The 22,975-nt window shown below is 44.1% G+C and overlaps 1 protein-coding gene across 1 annotated transcript in view; it reads right to left on the bottom strand.

The window, feature by feature from the left end:
- The window catches only part of SPTLC2 (serine palmitoyltransferase long chain base subunit 2), a 384,930-nt gene that overhangs the window by 204,569 nt on the left and 157,386 nt on the right, over positions 1 to 22,975 (bottom strand). The window contains exon 5 of the mRNA XM_085626636.1: positions 4,242 to 4,366. Within this exon, the coding sequence (XP_085482762.1) occupies positions 4,242 to 4,366 (125 nt within the window). The remainder of the gene's footprint in view (positions 1 to 4,241; positions 4,367 to 22,975) is intronic.

Below are 22,975 nucleotides of genomic sequence, written 5' to 3'. Positions count from 1 at the left end.
CAAGCTATAAGGAGCTGGGTGTTACATTTGTAAAGCTTGGTCTTCAGGGTCTGGCCTATGCCGCCTAGCTACTGGGTGACTAAATGAGGGAACCAACCACTGCTTCATCCACAATGCCATCAGGATGTCCATTAGGCCCTCATTGAATAGTAATGAGGGCTCAAACGTACAAGGCCCAGGCTGCTACAGTCAGAAAATGATGATTTCCTGCCTTTCAGCAAATAACTGAACGAGGAACTTTTCTGGCAAAGGTCTTGATTCTATTTCAAAAGTAGTATCAAAGCCACTAGCCTTTTGTAAATCTATTAACAGTCCAGCATCAGTGTAATGATGGGGAGGAAGTTGTCAGACTCTTATTGTCCTTATCCGCAGAACATTTTGGAGCCCTTAAACCGCAACTGAATCCAAGCAGAACACCGCCTCCATCAGTACTGGTGTTGAGGAAGAGACTAGGGATTATCCAGCACTGGAGGGTGAGCCTTCATTATCTCACAGTAAGAAATGGGCCTGGCTTGGGTCAAAATCTGATCGAGAGCAGGTGCTGCCCGATCCGGATTCAGCGGAGGAGCAGTCCGACTGGAGTGGAGCACGAAGCAGGCAGGATGCACACTGGGGTCAGTCGGTGATAGGTAAGGTCCCACCTGTCGGGCTCTTCAACTCCATGGGACCTGAAGGCACTCAAGAGGTAGCCAGCATTCATGTAAAACATTTGAAGCATGGTCTCTCCAAAGGCCGCTATCTGCTTCAGGGTTGACAACAGCCCAGAAAACTCGAGCATGAGCTGACCGGTCTCGGGATGGGCTGGTAGATGGACAATGCCTGCAGAGTCAGATCTTTGGAATGTTGACTAAGCGGCTTGTACCCCGTGTTAAAGTGGCGAAATGAAGAGTACCACCATACTTTGAGCTTATGGTGCGACTTGGACTTCAGGTTACCTGAAGAATTGGAACTTGAATGGGACTTGGCAGGGAATCTGCTCAATGACAAACCAGAAGAGTTCCTATCACCTGGAGTGGGAGCGGGTCCATTGTTTAAATGAGATCATCCCAGGTTTTTTCTGTTCTGTGACAAACCTTCTCCTCTAGCCCGCTGATAGCCTATGGGTAAACGAGAAAGCATTTATAGGATGACTGCCAGCCCTGACCGGTACCTAGACACTACAGGCAAAAGTCATGCGAATTAATGATAGTCATCTGCTTACTGTAGTCGAGGCACAGCTTATGGTGTTATTGTGGTGTGACAATTCCTCAGCCTACACTCGTATTTCTGAGTCGATGAAAAACTATCGAAGTTTGGAGAGGAACTCTGGATCCACGTCCAAGGTCATGAAATGAAAGAAGCTGAAGTCAGCAAACTGGGCAGTGCCTAAATGTGGCTCGCCACCGTCGCTTCTGGTAGCAATACTAGATGGAGCATAGTCCGATGACGTGATCTACTGGTGCGCAGGAGCAGACGCTTGATAAAAATCCAGATCCAGTCTGGCGCCTGTGGACATTCATAAGGTGAGGGAACTACATTTAGTTTTCAGTGTCCATCAGAAATACTCTGATTTACAAGAAAATCCAGTGTCTTTCTAGGGAGGAGGGTGTTGATGGGTCCTTAAAAAAAACTATTTATATGTAATGTAATTTCTAGCTTGTTACAGTGCATCTCACTAACTCTACACCAAGGCAAATATTAACATATCCTATTTCCAAGATGCTGTAAACCTAATTTGTGCATAGGCTCAAACAGTGGGTCCAAAGCTTTTGACAAAATAATGATCACAACCCAAGGACTTTAAGACCTTCTTACAAATACATCATCACTAGACTCCAGAAACTAAGCAATAGAAAGAATATCAGATGAGGCTTGAGACAAAGCACATTCAAGGCTCCCACAGACGATTTCAAACAAACACACATCAACATGCTGGCACTACAAGTCAAATCATCTGAAGGTCAGAACAAGTATTGGATTGAACAAAGCAATATCACCAAAATTAAAAACAACTGGAAACAATCCTTTCATATCAAGCTTTTGAAAGCTATACCTACCACACCTTTATACACCTACATCCACTTGCGTATACTGGGTTAATCAGGTCTTATTTATTTGATGTAACCCTTGTTCAAAAATGCACTTTAGGTACTTTGAAGCAGCCTTGACCAAACAAAAGACGAAACGCGTTATGGATCCTGGCCCTTGGCAAAACAACTACTGCAACCCATTATACATTAATGCAAAACTGAACTAAAATAACTTGTCTAGGAACGAAAACAGAAGATTCAATAATTCTAAGAAGCAGTAAGAAGTGCGAATATCACTTGAAAGCCTCCAAACAAATCACACATGTACGATACATAGGGTAATCTGAACTCAGGGTGCAATGCACATCCAGGAACTAACCATTCACAAGACTCTTAGAAGCACCAATAAATTCATTACTTTCTAAGCTCTCACAGACTATTACAGATAAACCCCATCTAAAGACAAGCACTTCATGTGAAAAGACACATCTTGCAAAAAAAATAAGTTTAAAACTATTGAAACAGTCCTTCGCCACCAAGATTCGGAAAGCTACACTGCAAATGCCTGTACACATCTACTGTGACGCCTTCCACATAAAACATTACCAATGTGCATTATTTGACTGTTATCTTAATTTATATATCCGAGATAGCGTGTGCTAGGAATTTGTATGCAGCTACATGATATAGGCCACTTGGAGTCGTACTAATTTGCACATCAGAAAAAGCCATATTATGTGTCACTATCTACAAAGTCTGGTCCACGTCCGAAAAAGATGCAGGGTCTGTTGAATCCTTTACGTGGCTCTTCAAGAGCAACCTTTTTGCTTCAATTATTGCAACAAAGGCAGACGTTTTTCTTTCTTCCGAGTGGGCAACGGGTATTCACATTTGCAGAGGTTATATCTTCCATGGATGCACGGCAAAGATTAAGACCGATGTTGCCTACAAAAGCTGGTGCCTATATAAAAGCAGTAACCAATGACCGAGGTAAGTTAGTTTTATTTCCTCCTCAAACTTAACGGATTGCCAGAAAATCACACTGTGGGTTTGAACTACTGTCCAAGGATGGGTACATTATGATGAGAAGGATCTGGACTCTTCTCATCCTAAACTGCCTTTTTAACCGGAGCTGAATAATCATAGATCACCTGCGCACTCAATAGATTACACTCACCACAGTCTGTTTGAGATCGCTGTTCTATGCCTTCTATTTGAGGTAAACTGATACACAAAGTTTTCACTTGTGGGTATGCTGTGGCACAAGCAGATTATGGATTCTCAGATCTATACATCATTCTCATTCTCCACGACATGCACTAGCTTTCGTAGAAGCTTCAACTCCGTTTAGGCTAAACACTAAAGTCTACATATGTAGGTACATAGGTCATATGGATGCAACTTCTAAGAACCTAGCTACAAAACAACAGAAGGCCCCATACAATGGAAGTCTACAGCAGATAGTGCAGAAGAACGGTTGCAGGAGATGAAAGAGCAGGCATACAGTCTCAACGGGGTGGGAAGGATTTACAGTAGGGCGAGGTGTTTTGAAGAGACTTGACAGTAGAGTTAGGACAGCAAGAGGGGTCACAATGCTAAGGGGGGAGTGAGTATGAAATGTTTCCCACTGGACTCTTCAGGGTTGTTCCACCATTCTGGTAGTTGCTGGACCACCCACACTCCATTGAGAGCAGGGGCCTTCTTTCCTAAATTATTTTTTTGTTCTTAATTTATCAGAGGTATTAAACTAGCTGACTTTTTTTTAGATGCTTCCTTAGGAAGTTGATGCTCTCCTAAATTGGAGCACTTTTTAGCTATAAAAAAAGCAGATATCATAGTTCATTTCACAGAACCTCACCCTTCCTAATCCAAGTGACAACATGTTGTATCTTGAAAATACAATCATATGCACAGTGGCAACCCCTTAAGGGGTCACCTTAGGCTCTTGCACCAAAACTCTTATCAAACCACCTGTAATTCGAGAAAAAATATAAGACACTTCCTAATGAACGCTGCTGAGACAACCACAACCACAAGCCAATTCTACTGGATTCATTAGGAATGAAGGTCTGGAGATGCAACAGAAATGCCACAGCGGGAAGACAGCGGGACCATGAACTGAATCATGGTGGGTGCAATGTGTAAACATTCCCATCTTCAGGTATTCCAGACAACGACAACAGCTCAACAACAAAGTGCTAGGATCCATGAGCTGCACATTCTTATACCCACCTTGCTAACAAGGGCTGGAATGTTCATTGAATTCGTTGCAAAGCCCATGCCATAGACCATGGCAGACTCCACTCCCAGGAAATTGGCAACCAGCTTCTCAATTTGCTCGTGCTTGTCCAAGTTTCCTGTTGGAAAAAACATTGTTATAAAGAGCACAACAGGGCCCTGACAGACGAACATAACAAGATCTCCCCAAAACCACCAAGGGAAAAGGGAATAATGCTTTGAATAAAACTAGAAGATTTTCTACTTTCTTAGCTCTCAAACGGTCTTGCTCCCATTCAAGTTAAAGGGGAACCAGGACATCCTTTTCAAATGATGGACAAGAAGTCCGCATAAGGATAGCTTTCAGATGTGGCACTATTCAAAACTCATTGAGCTAGAAGTATTTCAGAAAACTATTTCACATCAAAATTCTGTGTCGTTCATCTGTGGTAACTAGAGAATCCACCGCTAACAGTAAAGACAATAAGATTAAATGAAAAGCAGCACCATCGCAGACATCTTAAAGTGGAGGATACCGGCTAGAAATGTTAACCCACTCTACATGGGGTAATACATATTTTACACTATGGACAAATAGACAGGTACAGTTACTCATTAGGTGATGAATCCCTGTCCCTCCATACTCGTACAATCTTAGAATGTCTTACTTAACGGAATGTTATGTACTGACTAAAAGCAAATAAACAGGTAAACAAAGCTCACCATTTCTTTGACTTTAGGGTTGCCTTCTTTATTTATTCCATTCATTCTTAGTAATTCCAATAATGGTTTATTAACAATGGAATGAAAGTGGCAAAATGGGAAAAAGAAAGATAATTTCTTACTTGCAACTGGATATGCTGCTGGCTATGGGTTACACATACACAAACCTTTAATCATCCTGTCATCTAAGACTTCAATTCAGAACAACTTAAAAACGTAACAAATAACCTGGGGTATCATTAAACAGAAAGTCTGAACACATTTGTAGTGTTAAAAGGGACACAAAACACTTTACTTTTGTTCCACTATTTTGTTGTGCGGTCACTTTGAAATGTGACCACTGCTTTCCTGATACTGTTTCTTACAGGAGCAGTTGCGGAGAATTGATACTATGCCAGATATCAAGCTGCCAAACAACCAGAGTGCATGAATGTATTTTTTTTGGTTGCAAAAAAGGGCCTGAAGCAAACACACATGTTTTGCAAAGAGCAAGTGCAACATTTGGCTTGTTAAGGTTAAATGGGTGTTGCATGGACGAAAAGAACAGTGAATAAGATGCAAAAAAGTTTTGAACGACACTTGTATGGCCTTGAATAGAAAAAGGGGGTGTTCCTCAGCTCAGATCCATCTATAGATTCTTTTTCAGAGCGGTCATCAAAATCTGCTCCATCTACTCAACTCTTTGTCGGGTGGGAAGGATGCATGGGAATTTAGCGTGGATGTCAAGCTATAATCAGGACAAGTTACCCACAGTGAATCTTGCACTTTTAGTCCTACGGCATCTCCTCATATCCAACAGAGTTATAGAAATCCACTGCTTTTACAGGAAAGTACAATTGTACCATTAGATGCAGTTTTCGAAATCTGAAGCTCAGATACACAAATGACTTCACTCAAGTCATGTGCTCACCAAAATCAGATTAGTTATCCACAAGGTATCTTTGTAGACCGCATACAGTAAAACCGGTCACTGAAAAGACTAGGAAGACGCGTTGGTCACGAGTGCACGAGCCAGGATGTCAGACTCAACAGTACAAGTTACAGGAAAGAACCAAATGAACAACAGAAGCCTGGGAGGTCTGCATGTGTCACAATTATTAAATATGTATTTGATTAATAGAGAAATGCAAAAAAACAAACTTGGAGAACTAACCAAACTCTTTTTCTAGAAAAAAAAAAAAGGAAGCTAGAATGCAACAAACCTAGACACTGTCAATGTGACCACAATTTGTTGGCCTTGTTTACTATCTTCTACTATCATTCCGTTCTCTCCCACTACCCTATTTCATTCTAAGGCTACCTAATGCAACTGATAATCGTACATAGTGCCCAACAAATTGCCAAAAAAGAAATAAAGGTATTTGATGCTTCCGCTGAGAACTAGAACAATTTCTTTTCAGTTCTGATGAAGAATGGGCACCAACGCTGCTGAGAGAATTGCACAAATTTGTTTAATCTTCCAGGCCAATATAAGTTTAATAGTGAAGGCAGTTTTCCAAGCTACCAACTGAATATCAATAGATGCCGTGGGCTTTGAAAGACATGAACTAGAAACTGAAAAATATTGAGATGCCAAGCACGATGTGGTCCCTGAACGAGACGTTATAAAAGGAGGAATCCCTTAAAATGATGCATAGCAGAGTAGAAACAATAATTTGTGGTCTGAGTTCCACAAGAACTGATAGGTGCTAAATAGGACTTAAAAGTAATCTACTTAAAGCCAGACTTGGTCAAATAAGACATGAAATAAATAAAAACAAATGGTAAAATACTCCTTTAGCATTGAAGTAAAATGAGAGCGAACTGCTTATATGCATTAACATTTAGAAAAATGCGTTTTAATTGCCTGAATAATGTTGATATTGTATGACTGGCCACATGGCTCAAGGTAAACTCTTGCAGAACAGAGCATCCAAGCTCAGAGATTAAGTCATGAGAAGTGAACAATTTAGGCTGCTGCAAGATAATTCCTTCAAGATACAGAAGGAACTGTGTTATATACAACTTAAGGAGGATTAGAGAACCAAAATCGGTTGGGCAACCAGGGAACAACTATCAATATGAATGAATGAATGGTAGATTTATATAGCGCAACTGTCACTCCGGACGGAGCCTCCTGGTGCTGAAAGATAACCAGACTGACTGTTAATATGCGAACTAAATAAGGGCAAGAGAGTAGGCGTCAGAAAGACCAAAGATCCAGGTCTTAAGGGCACGTCTAAACAGATCTTGCTGTTGTATTGCCCTCAGTTCCTTAGGTAAATGATTCCATGCTTTTGCTCCCAGAATCGTGGCTGATTTGCCTCCCTTTGTTGACAGTTTAAACCTGCCCACTGCCAAAAGATTAGCAGAGCTTGATCGTAGTGTTCTGGCAGTAGTGTAAGGTTTAAATCTGGCGGAGAGATAGGCAGGTCCGACTCCTCGAACGGCTCTAAAGGTCGTCAAAAGAAGTTTAAAAAGGATTCTTTTCGGAATTGAAAGCCAATGCAGAGTCTTCAAAGCAGCTGAGGCCGATGATTTACGGGGAAGTCCTAAAGTCAGTCTAGCAGCTGCATGTTGGACCACCTGAAGCCGTTTTAGGGAAGATTGGTTAGTCCCAACGAGAAGGCTATTGCAGTAGTCCAACCGCGACAGTATAAGAGCTACTGTTACTGTTTTCCTTGCTGCTGATGGAATGACATTGAAGAACTTTTTCAGTGTACGAATGTGGCTAAAGCAGGTCCCCGTTAGTTTTGAGACATGAGGCTTAAATGAAAGTGAGGAGTCAAACAGAACTCCCAGATTTCTAGCAACCTCAACAGTGGATGGAGGGGCTGCAGTAGCCTCTGGCCACCAGTCTTTGGGTTGAAACGTGTTGTTTTTACCAATGGGAAGAATCTCTGTTTTGTCGGTGTTACAACAGAGATGGTTGTTATTCATCCATTTAATGATCGCTGAGAAACAGGCTTTAAAATTCTCCTCTGCTGATGTTGATCTATCCTCCAGAGACAGAATGAGTTGTGTATCGTGAGCGTAGGATGTGGTCTCAATTCCAAAGGAAGAGATCAGTGAGATCAGTGGAGCCATGTATATGTTGAACAGCAGGGGACTGATAGAGGCACTATCAATATGTGACTCTCCTGAAAATCTCTAAGTCTCAGAGGAGGATAGTGGCAAGGAAAAAAAGCAACTGCCAAAACGCACCCCAACAAATCTATTAACGATAATGTACCACTTAAACAAATTATTTCTGAAGGGCACAACTAGTATCTATCTATAGACAGACAGATCTATATATATGAATGATGTGGACTGAGCAACTCCAGGTTTGTGGATATAAAATCACCGTAGTCGAGTTGTACGAGTGGAATAGCACTTTCTTTCTACGTTGAAGGAAAAATGCTCTTTCGAAGCACAAAAAAGCCTTCCATTAAAGGTTTTTGAAATTAAAAGATCGGACTACTGCAAACCAAAGACTGGCAGTAGCACCTCACTAGAGTGAGGTTATTCGCGTACTTGGGGTTCTAGAATAACAACCTCAGGTTATATAGTGTCCTTTGGTACGCTCTCCTTATTCCCAGGGAGTGATAGGATACTCATGTATTCAGTGAAATTCTAAATGATGGATAATAAGCAAATGTACCACATTCACCAAGGCACCTTCCCTTGTATTCATAAACAATTAATGTAATAGCAAGCTTCAGCCTTAGCAAATATTTTAGATGAAGGAAAAAACCAATAAATGAAACAAGCCGCCATACTTGGCCGTTTTACACAAGCGATTTATGCAGAAAGGTCTGTCCCTCTGGGACTTCCATTCGGGAGTCAGAGTCTAAGGAGTGATGGTTGCTGCAGCAGCACTGTCGGAATCTTGCTTTCCTTATGTTAGATGATAATTTATACAAAAAGGAAATGCACGCTTGTCTCTGGGCTGGGTCTGTAGTGCAAGGCATTGAGTAGTATGGTGTTCATTTAGCATTCAATTTATTCATTTACGTATATTACTTTACTATTGTGGATTTCTTGACCTTCTCCATATCATCTGGTTCTTTTTGGTTAAGAGAAAACTACTGTAGTTAGGGCATAAAGGGGGACTCTGATTGGGCTGAATGACTCCACAGCATCTTACCAGGAAAAGACAGAATATTTTGAAAGCTGTGACTATGTAGTTGTGCACTCTGCCCTTTTGGGTTCTTAGCAGAGCTTCTTGCCGCAGATCTCGGGCCCCTTTGTGTCACAGGAATGTTTGTGCAGGGGTCAACTTAGCCGAAGAGGGTTTGTGTTTCTAGTTTCCACATTGTGCACAAGCAGACTCGTGACACCATTTTAGCACTAGCTTCCAAGATCTCTGCTCTTATCTTCAAGGAGTGGTTGTCTCCTGCAAGAAGCCCTGGAGAGTTTTGCTTTTTATGGCTGAGCTAGAAAATGTTGGTGCAGGGAACGTTTTTCACATCAGACTATTTCTCCTTCAGTTTCCTGTTCCTCTGCTCTGCCCTTTCTTCAGCTCCATCTTCGTCACACTAATTTGGATGTGTGTTTCAGGAATTGGAGCTTGTGTTCGCTGTAAGTCCTCCATACTGATTTGCATCAGTCAATTTTTCGGTTTCTAAGACTTCATTTCCACCCATGAATCAAGTATCAGGTTTGCTTTCTTGATACCGTCCTTCTTACTGGTGTGTGGAGAGGGGCTCATTTGATCCACTGTTTAATCAGCGGATATCCAATGTCTTCCTAAAACACTGCTGTATTAATCTATACAGCATTGTCTTGTGGATATCCAATAAGAACTGATTAATACATCTCTGCAATCGTTATAGTTCACAGAAAGGCTGCTATAATTACATTTCCTCCAGCTAAATAAACTGTTGGGTCTCCAACAAATTTGGTTATTTACTCTTTAAAAACTGAAAATTAGAGGAAAGTACCCAACAGAGAACAAAATGATTTAAAGCTACCACCACACCAGAGTCAACTAATAATTGATTTGAATGCTTTAAGTCTTTGGTTTTAGCAAAAGTAATGTCACCCTCTTCATATTTAGAGTGAGGAGGGATCTATCAGCCAGGGCAGAATGATATAAAAAGAAATCCTGGTGCCGAAATGAAATCTAGGCTGTGTCCTTCAGACCATCTTCATTCTGTGGAGTACAGTGTTTTGATCATGTGAGCACTACTTATGCATCATGCCGATTCAGAGTTCACGTAAAGGCTACAAAGAAGGACTATCTTGGAAGACAGAAGTGTGGCTTTTAGTAGGTTTGGAAGTGGATGACTAACACAATGTTTAGCTCCAGCAGAGGATCAGGATGTCTAACTGGACAAAAGACCTTCAACTAAGTTTTTTAGCACTGGTTTATTAAAGAACAGGGTCGCAGGGAAGAGATTTTTTAATGTACTGCCAAGGTAGGTATGCATAAATATATGGTGCTACATACAAAACACAAATGCTATTTAAAAAATAATGTTAATAAAAACAATAAGCCAGATCTAGGAGTGATATGGGGCTTCTGAATTTGATTACAGGGATCTGGGTATGCAACACAAAAGAGAAACAGTAAAGGTGCCAATGTATTTATTTATATGCAACAGTATTGAAATATTCTCAAACCAGACAGATTATTCACAAAAGTCAATTCACAATAATGTAAGATTCAGTGCAAGTACATGCGCCCAAGAAAACCAAAAATTTGATGCGGCATTCCTAGATAATCATTTTGGTGGTATAAACGCTAAGGCAAGAAGAAGGATTAAAGAAACGTTATTATAAAACACCAGTAACCTTTAGTAATAATCCATTATGAACGTTGAAAAAGCGTTGCCGTTTCAACTTCACGCCAAGTACAAAAGGGTCATCATCAAGGGGCTCACAGGGGAGCAGACGAAGCAATCTGGCTCAAGAGTCAAGTATGCATGGGTTAGGGCCTAATGAGAAGGCTTAGTCACCTGCCTCGTCAAAGATGAGTTAAAGAGCACATAACTCAGCAGCAAACTCTTAAACACGGGCCATAATGCTCTATTTTCTAATATTCTATGAACAGGTTGCTAATCGTTCCCAGGTACTGCATGTTCTGCACTGAAATGTCTGTGGATGTTTAATGGTTGATGTTCACACCTAACATTTTCATTTTTGTGACTAAACTTTTAAAGTTCTGGAGTATTCTGCTGTGAAATGGCTTTTCAATAGACAGTCGGCCACATACATGTAGCTGAAAATGCTCCTCTTCCGGAGGTATTCTCCAAACAACCTGCGCATTGATAAAAATATTGGAGCAGATTACACCCAAATAATAAGAAGACCTTGAAAAGTAAGTTCTAAGACACTACTAAGCTCCTGGGTCACGTGAAAATATACAGTTAGGCAAGCCAATAGTATGAGGTACCCTTTACTCCATCTCCTAGTGCTAACCACATACGTTCATCAAGGCATACCAAAATTAGGATTTTAGAATAGCCCTACCACTTCACTGCCCCCCCTCCCTCCCAAGGAGGGGGATGGGGGTGTTTCACTTTCAATGGGAGTTCTATTCACTGCCAATTACCACGAGCTGTGCATAAGTGATATAGGTAATGTTAGAAATGGGATTTCTGGTTGGCTAAGGCTTGCGCCAAAGTCAGGAAGAAACCACCACTCTAGTCAGGGCAAGGAAGTTACACGCCAAAGATAACCCCTGCTCACCCCCTTGGTAGCTTGGCACGAGCAGTCCGGCTTATCCCTGAGGCGATGTGTAAAGCGTTTGCGCGCGCACCCAGCAACAACACCCAAGGCCCACCACAAAGGAAACTCCACACAAGGTATTCTATAAAAATAGCCTTTGTATTATACACAACACATTAGATAAAAACACACACTCTACAATGTGCCACCAGGCACGGGCAGAATTTACAAGGGATTATATATACAGGGGACAGGGCCACATGGACCACTGTCAGGAATTAGCACTTAGAACATAGGAATAATACTGTAGTACAAAATAACATATGTAGCACACAACCAGTAACTACTGGTAACCAGAAAGTACCACCTACGCAACCCTAACCACCTTAGGAAAATATTGCGCAGGGAATCAGGACCTCACTAGCACCACCTGTGTTAGGGAGAAAACAACCACCTAAGTATCACAATACCTGTAGGGGTCTAAGCACATAAACACATGATGCATAACATTCAGAGGTGTAACCACAAGGGAAAATACAATTGCGCAAGAACTCACATTAGCCACCACCTGTGGCAGTCCCAGGCCAACTGGCCGTGAAGGGGCAAGGGCGCCCTGTGTCCAAATGTTAGGGCCAGGCTGCGCAAGCTGCGCCAGCCAACACACAGAGGCCACAACCTAAACGTTGCAGCTGCCCACTAAGTGCTGGGCAGCTGTAGGACAAGGATGGGGCCAACACTGGAGCCTGGCAGGCTCTGTCCACGGACTTTCCCCTGAGCCCCTCTGGGCTCTACACAAAGGACTGGCCCCTTGGAGCCTCGCTGGGCTCAAACACAAGCAATGCCCCTGAGCCTCGCAGGCTCTATACAAACAATGAGCCGTCGTGTTGTAGTGCTACTCGCACTCGAGACCAGTCATGCCCACGTTGGAGCCTTCACGGCTCTTTAACCAAAGAAAATGCCCCCTCGAGCCTCGCAGGCTCTCTCCACAAAGATTGCCCCTCTCGTTGGAGCCTCGGGGCTTGGGAACACGTTGGGGCGGCCCGCTGCCTTCCGGGGCCGCCCGACACTCGCACTGCCCTGGTGCCTGGGGCAGGCACGACAGAAATGCCCCCACTGCCGTTAGAGTCCCACACGGGGGACTCTTTCACACTGCTGCCCCCGTAACGAGGCGTCCCGCACTTAGGGCGTTGGCGCTTTCCCCACTCGGCCCCCACTCACCGGGATGGCTGCTCCGGTCTCGGCAGCGCTGCTCTTCCTTTCGCCCGGGCCCCCTCCTGGGACCCGGGACTTGGGGAGCGGAGCCTGCCGGGCTCCGAGCGTCCGGATTCCTCTCTCCTCCGGCCAGTGCAGGAGCGCGAGGTGAGCTCTCGTCGCTTCCTGCTTCCAGGTCCCGCCCACGTCCCAGTCAGCGTTGCCTGACTTCCTGGGCTGCGGCGGTGAGTTGCGATCGTGGTGACGCGGGGTGGGCACCCGCGAGGGGGGTGAAATTCACTACGGCAAGGTCCCTGGCGGGGTGGGCACCCGCTAGGGATATTAATTTACCAATAAGCGGGGTAGGCTCCCGCAAGCACCACAATGCGGGGTGGGCACCCGCTTTGAAGAGGACGGAAATAGCAGGGAATCCCTACATCGGGGTTCCCTCGCCGATCATTGCAGCGCAGCGCTGCTTGGCCACAAATAAAGCGCTCCCGGCGCTAGAGGTGAAACCCAGAGCGCTTCCAGGCGCGCAGGAGAAAGAAAAGCGCTTCCAGGCGCTTAGGGGTGCAAATAAAGCGCTCCCAGCGCTTTAAAGCGGATAACAGCAAAGTCCAGGACAGTTCTCCCTTGCAGGCAGCAAGGCAGGGGTGGGGGGGGCAAGGCTGGACCCAGGGCCAGCTCACTGGGCCTCCAGGCAGGGAGGTAATCCAGGTGGCAGTCCTCTGGTCCAGCAGCAGCAGCAGCCCCCCTCAGGTAAGATCCTGGCAGAGAACAGTTTCTGTGGGGACACAGCCCCATTTTTATACAGGCAAACCCTTTGTTCTGGGCTCAGGGTGAGGGGGAAAACCAGTCGCAGCTGGTTGGGGAGCACCCTTGATGTGCTCAGCCCCTCACTCTATTCACTGGCAGGGCTAGGGTCGTCAGTCGCACCACAGGGGGCGGGGCCAGCATTGTGTGTGGAAAACCCTGTCCTATTCAGGACCCAGGTGTACTCCTCCCACCCATCTAGCTGCTGATCTCCCCATTCACCACTGGGTGACTCATCCTGACTCTGGGGAATCCCTAGCCCGTCACATGACACGACCAGCCAATCACGCGACAGACACACTGCACACAGAAGTGCCCACTTCTAGAAGTGGCACTTCCACACTAGGTACATGCACGCCGCACACATCGCGCAGCATTCACTCCCACGAGTCCGCACATACCAAACTCGGGCCTGCACACCCCACGCATCAGGAACTACTAGGGACACATACATTCCCCATGCATTCCTATGGGAGGGCAGGCCTATCTCACCACATGCACTCAGAGCACGCACGCACTTTACCCTGGGACACAGGGAAAGTGCGCAGAGACCAAACAATCACCATACCAAGTCACCAATAAAAAGCCAAAAAGTCCAGGGGTGAACCTGCCAGAAGGGCCAAGTCCAACAGGTAATGTGGCTGGTGATGGTGAACAATGAATGAAATAGCTGTGCAAATTAAAACTGACTTCGAAATCCCTCATGCTTCTGCTTTATTCCGTGGAGATTCAGGCCAAGATTAAAAACAAACAATAAGACCAGTAGAACCTTGGTTGCTCCTCTATCCTACATATTCCACGCCTGAAGGTACCCAACCAGGTAATATGGTGTTTAATCAGGACCTAATCTAATATTCACCATACCTTTGGGGGATACACACTATAGGTTTCTCTATATGTGATCGCTACCAGTGAATAGTTCACTGGTGCCCAGGGCCTCCGACAGACTCATGTAGAGCCGGCAAAGTGAGCCTTTTTTTTTTTTTAAAGAAAGCACATATAAAGTCTTAAATAATGCTACTTGCTCATCAAATAGTAAGCAATATCTGCAATAATTTCTACAATTATTCAAATTATTAAACACACTTGACAAATATTCAAGTCCCATAACAGGCAAGAATGGTTTTATGCTCACACTGACATCACAGCATATACTATAAATATTTCTAGAGTAACATCTGTGCATGTATAGCTCACAGAACCATGCATGATGGCAAGGACAACTTATCGAGGTAGCATCAGTGGATATATAGCTTTCAGACAGACACATAATGTCCGACACACTTACTCTACTATGAGGAAATTAAAGACCACATTGGTGTTTGGTGGAGAATGCAAGCCCTATAAAATATGAAGGGTAAGAAGGAGAGATGATGAGCCTTTTAACGTCGAAAGGGGAAGGGAGGAAAAAGCCCCTCTGAGGTTTATCAGCAGTGACCTGCCCTACTCACCGCATTCTGGGAGCTACCAATCCTGTAACTTATTTCCGCTGCCCACAAGGCACTGCAGTGCCCGCCTAGCGTGGAGCTGAACCAGATGAAGAAGCAAGTTACCTAGGTAGGTGATGGTTCTTAAATTGTATTTTTGGGATACCCTTGATGAACGTATGTCGTAAACACTAGGGGAAGGAATATAGGGCATCTTATACTATTAACTTGTCTGTTAGGTTGGTGTGAATATTAGAATACTGATGTTTTGTAGTACTGTGTGGGAGGATATGCGATGGACCAATCCTAACCTCCCAGCCCCCCTAATTTGGAGCTTTATGTATATACATGAAAACATACAACTTGGAGGTTCAATGGCACTAAAACACGTCACTTAAATTGTGGGCATTTCGTGGCATTCTAAATTTTTCTTTTTACAATAAATAGTTGTTGATATTTGGTCTAAAATGGGCCTAAGCTCCCTTTTTTGACGATCACAAGAAGTGACTTGGCAGCAGCTCAAATGCCTGTTTTACTACAGAATGTATACATCCTTTATAATTTAAGTTTATATGCCTATTTTGATACATTTCGATTTTAAAATTGAAAGGAATGGTTTAGTACTCAGCATAACCAATCTTCAAGACCGACAAAACAAATGCTACTTGTATTATGTTTTGCCACTCTACTAGGTGTGCAGAAATGCTCATCCTAAAGTACCAGAGAGGTCAAGGGTGAGGGTGGTGTGAAACTGCTTGAAAGCTGCCAGGGGCGTCCTTGCTGCCACCCTTGGTTGTTCAGCTCCATTTCCTCTTGAACGTACTCTTTGGTGGAAGCAGCATATTTGAGGATGATATTATTGGTTCTGTTGGGACCCTTGCTAGTAGAAGCGCGGATGCATCTGGAGTCCTTGTGACTATAGTGAAGTAGGTGCACACTTTAAATCTGTCCGGCTCTGGTGCTTGCTGTGTAGCCACCTTTTCATTTTATGCATCTCATTATCAGAGTAAAATCCGTAAAAGGTAAACTCAGTATCTTTTGCTTGAGGGTAGGTTTCACCCCAAAGAAGCAGAGCTAACATGAATGCCTCAGAGACCATATGATGATGGAGAAGGGCAGGCCATGGATGGGGAGATAGCCCCGGAACAAGATGGGAACATCGCACAACTTAACACATAGTTATTCCTCGGGATGTATAATACCAGAGGACAGAGACGGATACCTGCGTTGCTGGTGGGGACTGAGGGAGGGGGAGGGCATCTATACTTTTCATGGTGGTTAGGGGTAGGTTTTAGTTATGCAGGTTTTTGGTTTATTTGACGCATAACTCTGGAAAGATTTGTATATCCTTGTACTATGCACGGTATAGGTGGCGGGGGGCTTTTGATTAATCCTCAGGGAGTATGCTGATAAATATTGTGTACGGATTTGTAGGTGTTTGTACAAAAACTTAATAAAATGCGTGTTAAAAAAAAATAAATGAATGCCTCAGAGATTCTGTGCTAGTACCCGAAGTGAGACAAGTCTGACACATATGCCGATTTACTTATTTGGGTTGGTGGCCTTTCTTTCTCTGACAAATTCAATAAAATATTGAACTTTGTCTTTTGGGGCGTTGTCTGAGAACCAGTAAATCCAGGCCTAGAACTAATGTAGAGGTGATTAATTGATGCAGAATTTCCACAAATTTTATATCCCATGGACTCTTTCTACTGGGAAGGAAAAGCCCCTGACTGGCCAGAGGCTCTTATAATGAAGTTTGTTGTTTTTACCACTCATCCTCATTTTCCTGCCTCATCTGCATCCCTGTGAGACATGGCCTGATGTCTGGGGCCCAATTCACTTCCTAGCAGGGCTAGTTAGAATGTGCCCAGAAGAATCTTATGCTGTGGGTGGATCCTGCATGCTTTGATCATGCAGTGTTTAAGTACTCAGCAATTGGTAGAGAGCTCTAGAATTTAAACATCGTAAAAGCTAAGTGTCCAGCTTTCTCCATACATATTGGTAATTTTGACCAATGCCTTCCTCTGTCATCTCTCATTGATAAAGGAAGGGTCTGGACAATTGCTGTAGGAAAGTAGGATCTGCTTTCATAGTTACCCCCACTTTGTGCTGGTGTCAGTATGTTTTTTGTGACTAGTCTGATTGGAATCCTGCTAATCAGGACCCCAGTCATTGTGCTTCCTCCCTAAATTTGTCATGGTAAGTACTTCTGTACCTCCACAATTGGCTACTTGTGTACCCCTGAAAGTTCCTAGTATATAGTACCAAGGCACCCAGGGCACAGGTGCACCGGGGGTCTCCCATAGGCTGCAGCATGTTTTGTGCCACCCATGAGAGACCACTCAAACTGTGAATAGAGGCCTGCCATTGCAACATGTGTAAGCTGGTTCTAGCAACACAGATACAAGTTAGCATATATCTGAGGTCACTACACTTAAAACCTATATATCACCCGTAAGGCAGGCCTTTCAATCCTGAAGTCAGGGTGTTGGGTTATAAGTGTGAGGGTGCCCCTGCATGAGCAGGACACCTCTACAGACCCCGGAGTAGATTCTCCAGGCATTGTAAGTGCAGTCAGCCATTATGATACATATAGTGACCATCCGTCATTACGCGATGGCTAACTATATACTGGCTGTGCCAAACCTGGGCATGTTTGGGTATGATTCAAACATGTTTGATACCAAAAACCCTTACCAGTTTTGGAGGTATGATTTAATGCACTGGGGGGGGGGGGGGGGGGGGGGGGGGCTACTCCGGGAAGCCCCTAGTACTCCTGGTAACAGCCTTTCAGGGTCTGCTATTAAGCTAGTGCTGCTGCCGACCAGCTTGAGCAGGGGAAGGTAGAACAATAGGTTTCCTGTCACAGGGAGGTGTGACCACCCCCCTGACAGGACTTCGTGTATTGGTCTAGAGGGGGAGCGCTTGCCAGCGTCAGCAGACTGCTTTGAAGGGTACATTTGGTGCCATCCTTGCATACTCCGGTTTGAGCCAGTTCAGGGGGCCCTTGGTTCCCACTCTGGCACAAAACTGGACAAAGGACATGGGAGTATCCTCCCCTCTGTCCAGTCCCTCCTCTGGGAGGGACCCCAGAGTCGTGCTAACCCCTTTCTCAGGGTATAAATGGACTTACCTGTGGGTGGGTCTTCTGATTCATCATGGGACAAGACTCGAGCTTGAACCCACATCACTCTTCGACCGTCTGGACACTTGGACTTCGCCTGTAACAGAGACTGCATCAAGGAAGACTCCTGCTGCTCCTGGTCTCGCTGTTCTGGAAGTCTTTGTCATCTTTGTCTGTGCTTCTTCCAGGATCTTCAACAGACCTATGGGCATCAAGGACACCCGAAGTAATCCACCTTGGAGTGAAGTCACATCTGCAGGCACCACAACAAAGCTAAATCGGTCTGCTGATCCTGACGTCCCACGGACTTTGAAAGACTCCGCAACAAAGGTGGTGGCTCTGTAACTCCCTCAAGGCCTGAACTGTCCTCTCAGCAAGTTTGAGGACAGTATCCCTTTTTCGGAACCACTGGGACAGGACCTCTATGGCACAGCGCCACCTTGCTGCGGACCAGGCTTGTTGGCTCTGCACTCCAGAGATCTTCGGGCTACAAGAAGCTCCAGCATCTCTTCCTGCCAAGATCTTCATCCTAACTGCATCCTTTGCACCGTGGGCCTTCATCTTTGGTGAGCAGCTCGAGGTCCTCTTGCGACTCCTGTGCCTTTGGTCTGTGGGTCCTTTTGAGGATCTTCTCTTGCTTCAGTGGGCTCCTCTGCTCCCTCAGGGCCTGCTCTGACGCTCCCGCCCTTGGTGAGTTCCTTGGACCTTGATGGTTCCAACTTTGCTCCTTCTTCGTTTAACAAGTCTGTTGCTGCTGCCAAGGCTTGTTGGTGCTTCCGCCGGTTCTAGATTTCCGACGTGGGACAGCTCATGCACGGCTCCTGGTCTTTCTTCGCGTCGCCTGGTCCTCACAGCTGCAGCAACAAGGCCACCGTCATCCCTCCAGCATCTTCAGTCATCGGTGGGCCTTTTTCTTCCGTGCCCCCTGGTCACCTCCAAGTGGAAAATACTTTGTCCCCTCTGCTTGCAGGTTCTTCTCTCAAAGAATACACCCTTGGATTTCGCTGGACTCTTGCAGTCTTTTCTAGCGGCATCTTTACTGAAGTCCTCAATTGTGGTTTACAGAGATTTCTGACGTCACTTCGCAACTATGCTTCTCTGGTGTAGGTATTGCGGTTCCTGGGGCATCCACAGATAGGGTGACTCTCCAACCTTCTGTCTTCTACGGGGTTTCTTCAGGGTCCACTGGAAAGTGTCCTTCTTCAAAACTGACACAGCGACTTTCCCGTTGACTTCTATTGAGTATGCAGCTGTGTTTCCACTCTGCACACAGCCTCTGTGGGGTCTCTGGGCCCTTACCATGGGAGGTTCCTTGTGTCCCCAGCTCTTGAGTCTCCTGGTCCAACTTTGGTCGCAGTTCGCATTCCACTTTCTTAGTATATGGTTTGGTCTCCCTCTGGAGACCACTGTCTATTGTGTTTACTCACCTTTTGCAATTGAAGGATTATTGTGCATTTGTGTTGATATCTCCAGGTAGGAGCTATACTAATGTGTTAGTGAGTGTTGTGTAATAAATAGTCATATTTTCATAACTACTCTGTGTGGTTCCTTTTCATTTAACCTACACTACATGAATGGACTTGGTAAAACAAGCTGCTTAACACTCCTGCAGGGCGAAGCCTGAAGGCTGCTCTCTACAGATGCCACTTAGAGAGCTTTCTAAGGTTGTCTAAGACCAGTAAAACCACCATAAAGGATGTCTGGATTAGTGCAAGGTGCTTTACTTAAATAAGCGTGCACCATATACTAAGCTAGCCTCCTACACCAGCGCAGTTGCGAAATATGTTCCAGTAGTACAGCCTGACCCAACTGCTACCGTCCTGTCAACCTGTGGACAACTGTGGCCTACATCTTCATTGAGTGCTGCTTGACTACCCGGTAAGCAAAGAGATCTGTCTGCTGTGGAAGAGGATGCAGGAGTACAGAGGATACAGACGACATCCTGCCTACCAGGAGAATTCATCAACTAAGCTGACAGTGGGACGTCAACACAGGGTCTATGCATCTTCAGGACACAAGGTTGCCCAGCAGTTACCCAGTATAACCCATGCATCTAAATCACCATGAACTCCACCATCTGGTGCACAGGGGAAGGGTAATTACCTACTGCATCTATTGGTGAGCTTGCTTTGTCCCCCAACCCCGTTGAAGCTATATGCAAGCCTGTGGTTGCCTTTTAATTGCCTCCATGGTTTCTCCTCAAGCTTGTGGCATGCAAAGTCAATGAGACAACTGGGGAAGTCACACAGAGTCAAACTGTTGATGGCATAAAACTCCTTCACGCAGTTACAGAGCTATTCACATCTGAACACACATGCTGTTTCCACCAGCTCTGTCTCAGCAGGAAACAGCTAGGGTTCCTCCTCTGAAAATCGCATGCACTATAAAATTTGACAACTAGTTTTTGTCACCCATCCTTTCAAATCGCATAGCTCAGGATTCTTGTATTCTGCCACATGGACCACCTTTAATCCTCAAGTGCAACTGTGCCAAAGCACTGAGCAATGGACACTAAACTCTATGCCAATGAGAAATGACAGATTTGTTTGCCATGGCTTTTATTGAATACTTGTGGTGCTCTGGAAGGAGTTCCAGAGTTCTTAGGTCTGGAAAGACTCTGTAGCAGGTGCACCGAAATCTTTAAAATTATTATACCACAACTGAAAGCTCAAATATCTGGTGTGCGAAATGAAAAAGAAAATTTTATTTGAAGAGTAGTAAAGTGAACCATTACCCCTAGAGCATATTTTGTAAGAAACAGAAACCTGGTACTGTTTGAATTTCTGATGGCTTGCCGAGTTTTTTGTTGTTGTATGTAGCCTTAGCTTTAGTGAAGAGTTGCACCTGGACAATTCAGAGTTGTTGTAGGGTGGTGTGTTTGTGGTGCAGTGCGGCTATGTGCATCTACCATTCTTTTTTTGTCTGATGTTGTATAGAATATGAATGATTTTCTAGTTGTATCCACAGATCAAAAGGTTATTTTTTCATGATTCAAAACCTCAGGGAAAGACTTGTGCTGAATTTTAAAATCTGATCTTGTGAGTAAACTCATGCCTTGGTCGCCTTTGAAGTAAATAGTCAAACCCTAATGATATTGGCCTTAGACTCCAACATTATCAGAAAACGTAGCGCTTACTGTATAATAACGATAATAGTGTTTGAGGTCAGCGCTCTTGCTATTAAGAAACTGAAGTGTTCTGTGTTTTATTAATCACTAGTTCGTGTACAGCACTGTCCTATCTGCATTAAGTTACATTTTCCTTTCACATAGTAAAGCAGTGACCAGGCATTAACCTATTAAAATGTATTAATGAGTCAGATTGCATTATGAGGATCTCAACTTAGACCACCTTCTTGAGTAAACTTTGAACTGCTCTGCTTCACTATCCTGAGAATGTTAAGGGCTAAATGGTTTTCCCACTTTGGGACAATAGTACTGTGGCCTCAGGATACCAGTGGTAACGACTCAATTTATCATAACTGGAGACCATTAACCTCTAACTGCTATGGGTACCCAGAAAACCGGCCTTCACACAATCTTATTACATTTACTGTCGGAAGGAGCTACCACTATACAATTGAGGTGCCTCTTCTATACTTCTGCGACAATCACCATATAAGGTGATGGATCAACCCTGAGAAATGAAGTGAATGTAGGAACAAGCAGTTATTTAAATATACTGACCAACAGTAAAATCCATGAGCGCTCGGAATTGTGGGAGGCTTTTAGTCTGCCACACCTCAGTCACATGAAATAGATGTTATCAGAAAAACAATGCAAGAAAGTAACTTCCAGAGAAAAGATCCAAGATACGTTTTCAGAATTCCTCGAGAACATGTATTCTGAATGTGATAAGGGTAATGAAAGGACATCAAACAGATCTCCAGAACAAATATCGCCAACTAGTACTAGCATTCCTATTGCAACAGAGCACAATGCAAGAAACTGCCACTGTAGCAAAAAATCTGAAGAAAGGGAAAGTTGCTGGAGACTTTGGTCTTCCATATGAAATATGGCATCTTTTGTGGAAATAAATTCAATTTCCCATGAAGCGATTGTTTCAAGTAGTCTAGCTGTTGTATTCCCGAAAATTAGCACATTACACATTAGTTGTGATTTCTGTGGACCTGTTAAAGATGCATCGTGTTATGTAAGTTATACTACCCATTAGTGCAGGTTTCCAACACCAAAATCTATGCTATGATTTTGGAGACTAGACTTCTATCGGTTCGCCCACAGAGCATACACGCACACAACAAAGCTTCATTAAAGACCGCCATGTAAAAAAAAAAAATAGTAGTAATCTAATAGCTTGTATTGATATAACTAATAATCAATCCAGAGCAATTGGTCTCATAGTTGAATCCGAAAAAGCATTTGATTTGGTAAGGTGGCAATAGCTTGGGAGAGTTACATCCCAGTCACAGACTCCATCACGATTTATAGTGAATGCTAAAGGATTATACGATTTTACGAGGGTGAGGTTAATAATTAAGGGAACACAGAGCAGACCAAACATAATACAGTGAGGGACCAGAATGGGCTGCCCACTTTTGCCTCTTATTTTCGAGATCTTGACTGAACCACTGGCAGACGCTTTGAGAAAAGATGTACAAAGTGTAGGGAGTCCAACTGTCAATACCACTTAAAGTATACCTAAACTATATGTAAGTAAACACTAGTCAGTGAGCTGCAGTGAAGAAAAAAAACATACACTTTAGGAGACTTTAAACTAAATTTGGGATATAAAAATAGACATTAAAAAAAAATCAAAGACAGTTGTGTGGACTATGTCAGAATTATAAGAACCTAGACTTTGTAGCAAACACCAATT

This window comes from Triturus cristatus, chromosome 9, assembly GCF_964204655.1.
Source record: "Triturus cristatus chromosome 9, aTriCri1.1, whole genome shotgun sequence".
Taxonomy (NCBI): domain Eukaryota; kingdom Metazoa; phylum Chordata; class Amphibia; order Caudata; family Salamandridae; genus Triturus; species Triturus cristatus.
The sequence above is the reverse complement of the archived record's forward strand: the minus strand, read 5'-3'. Positions and strand labels throughout refer to the sequence as shown.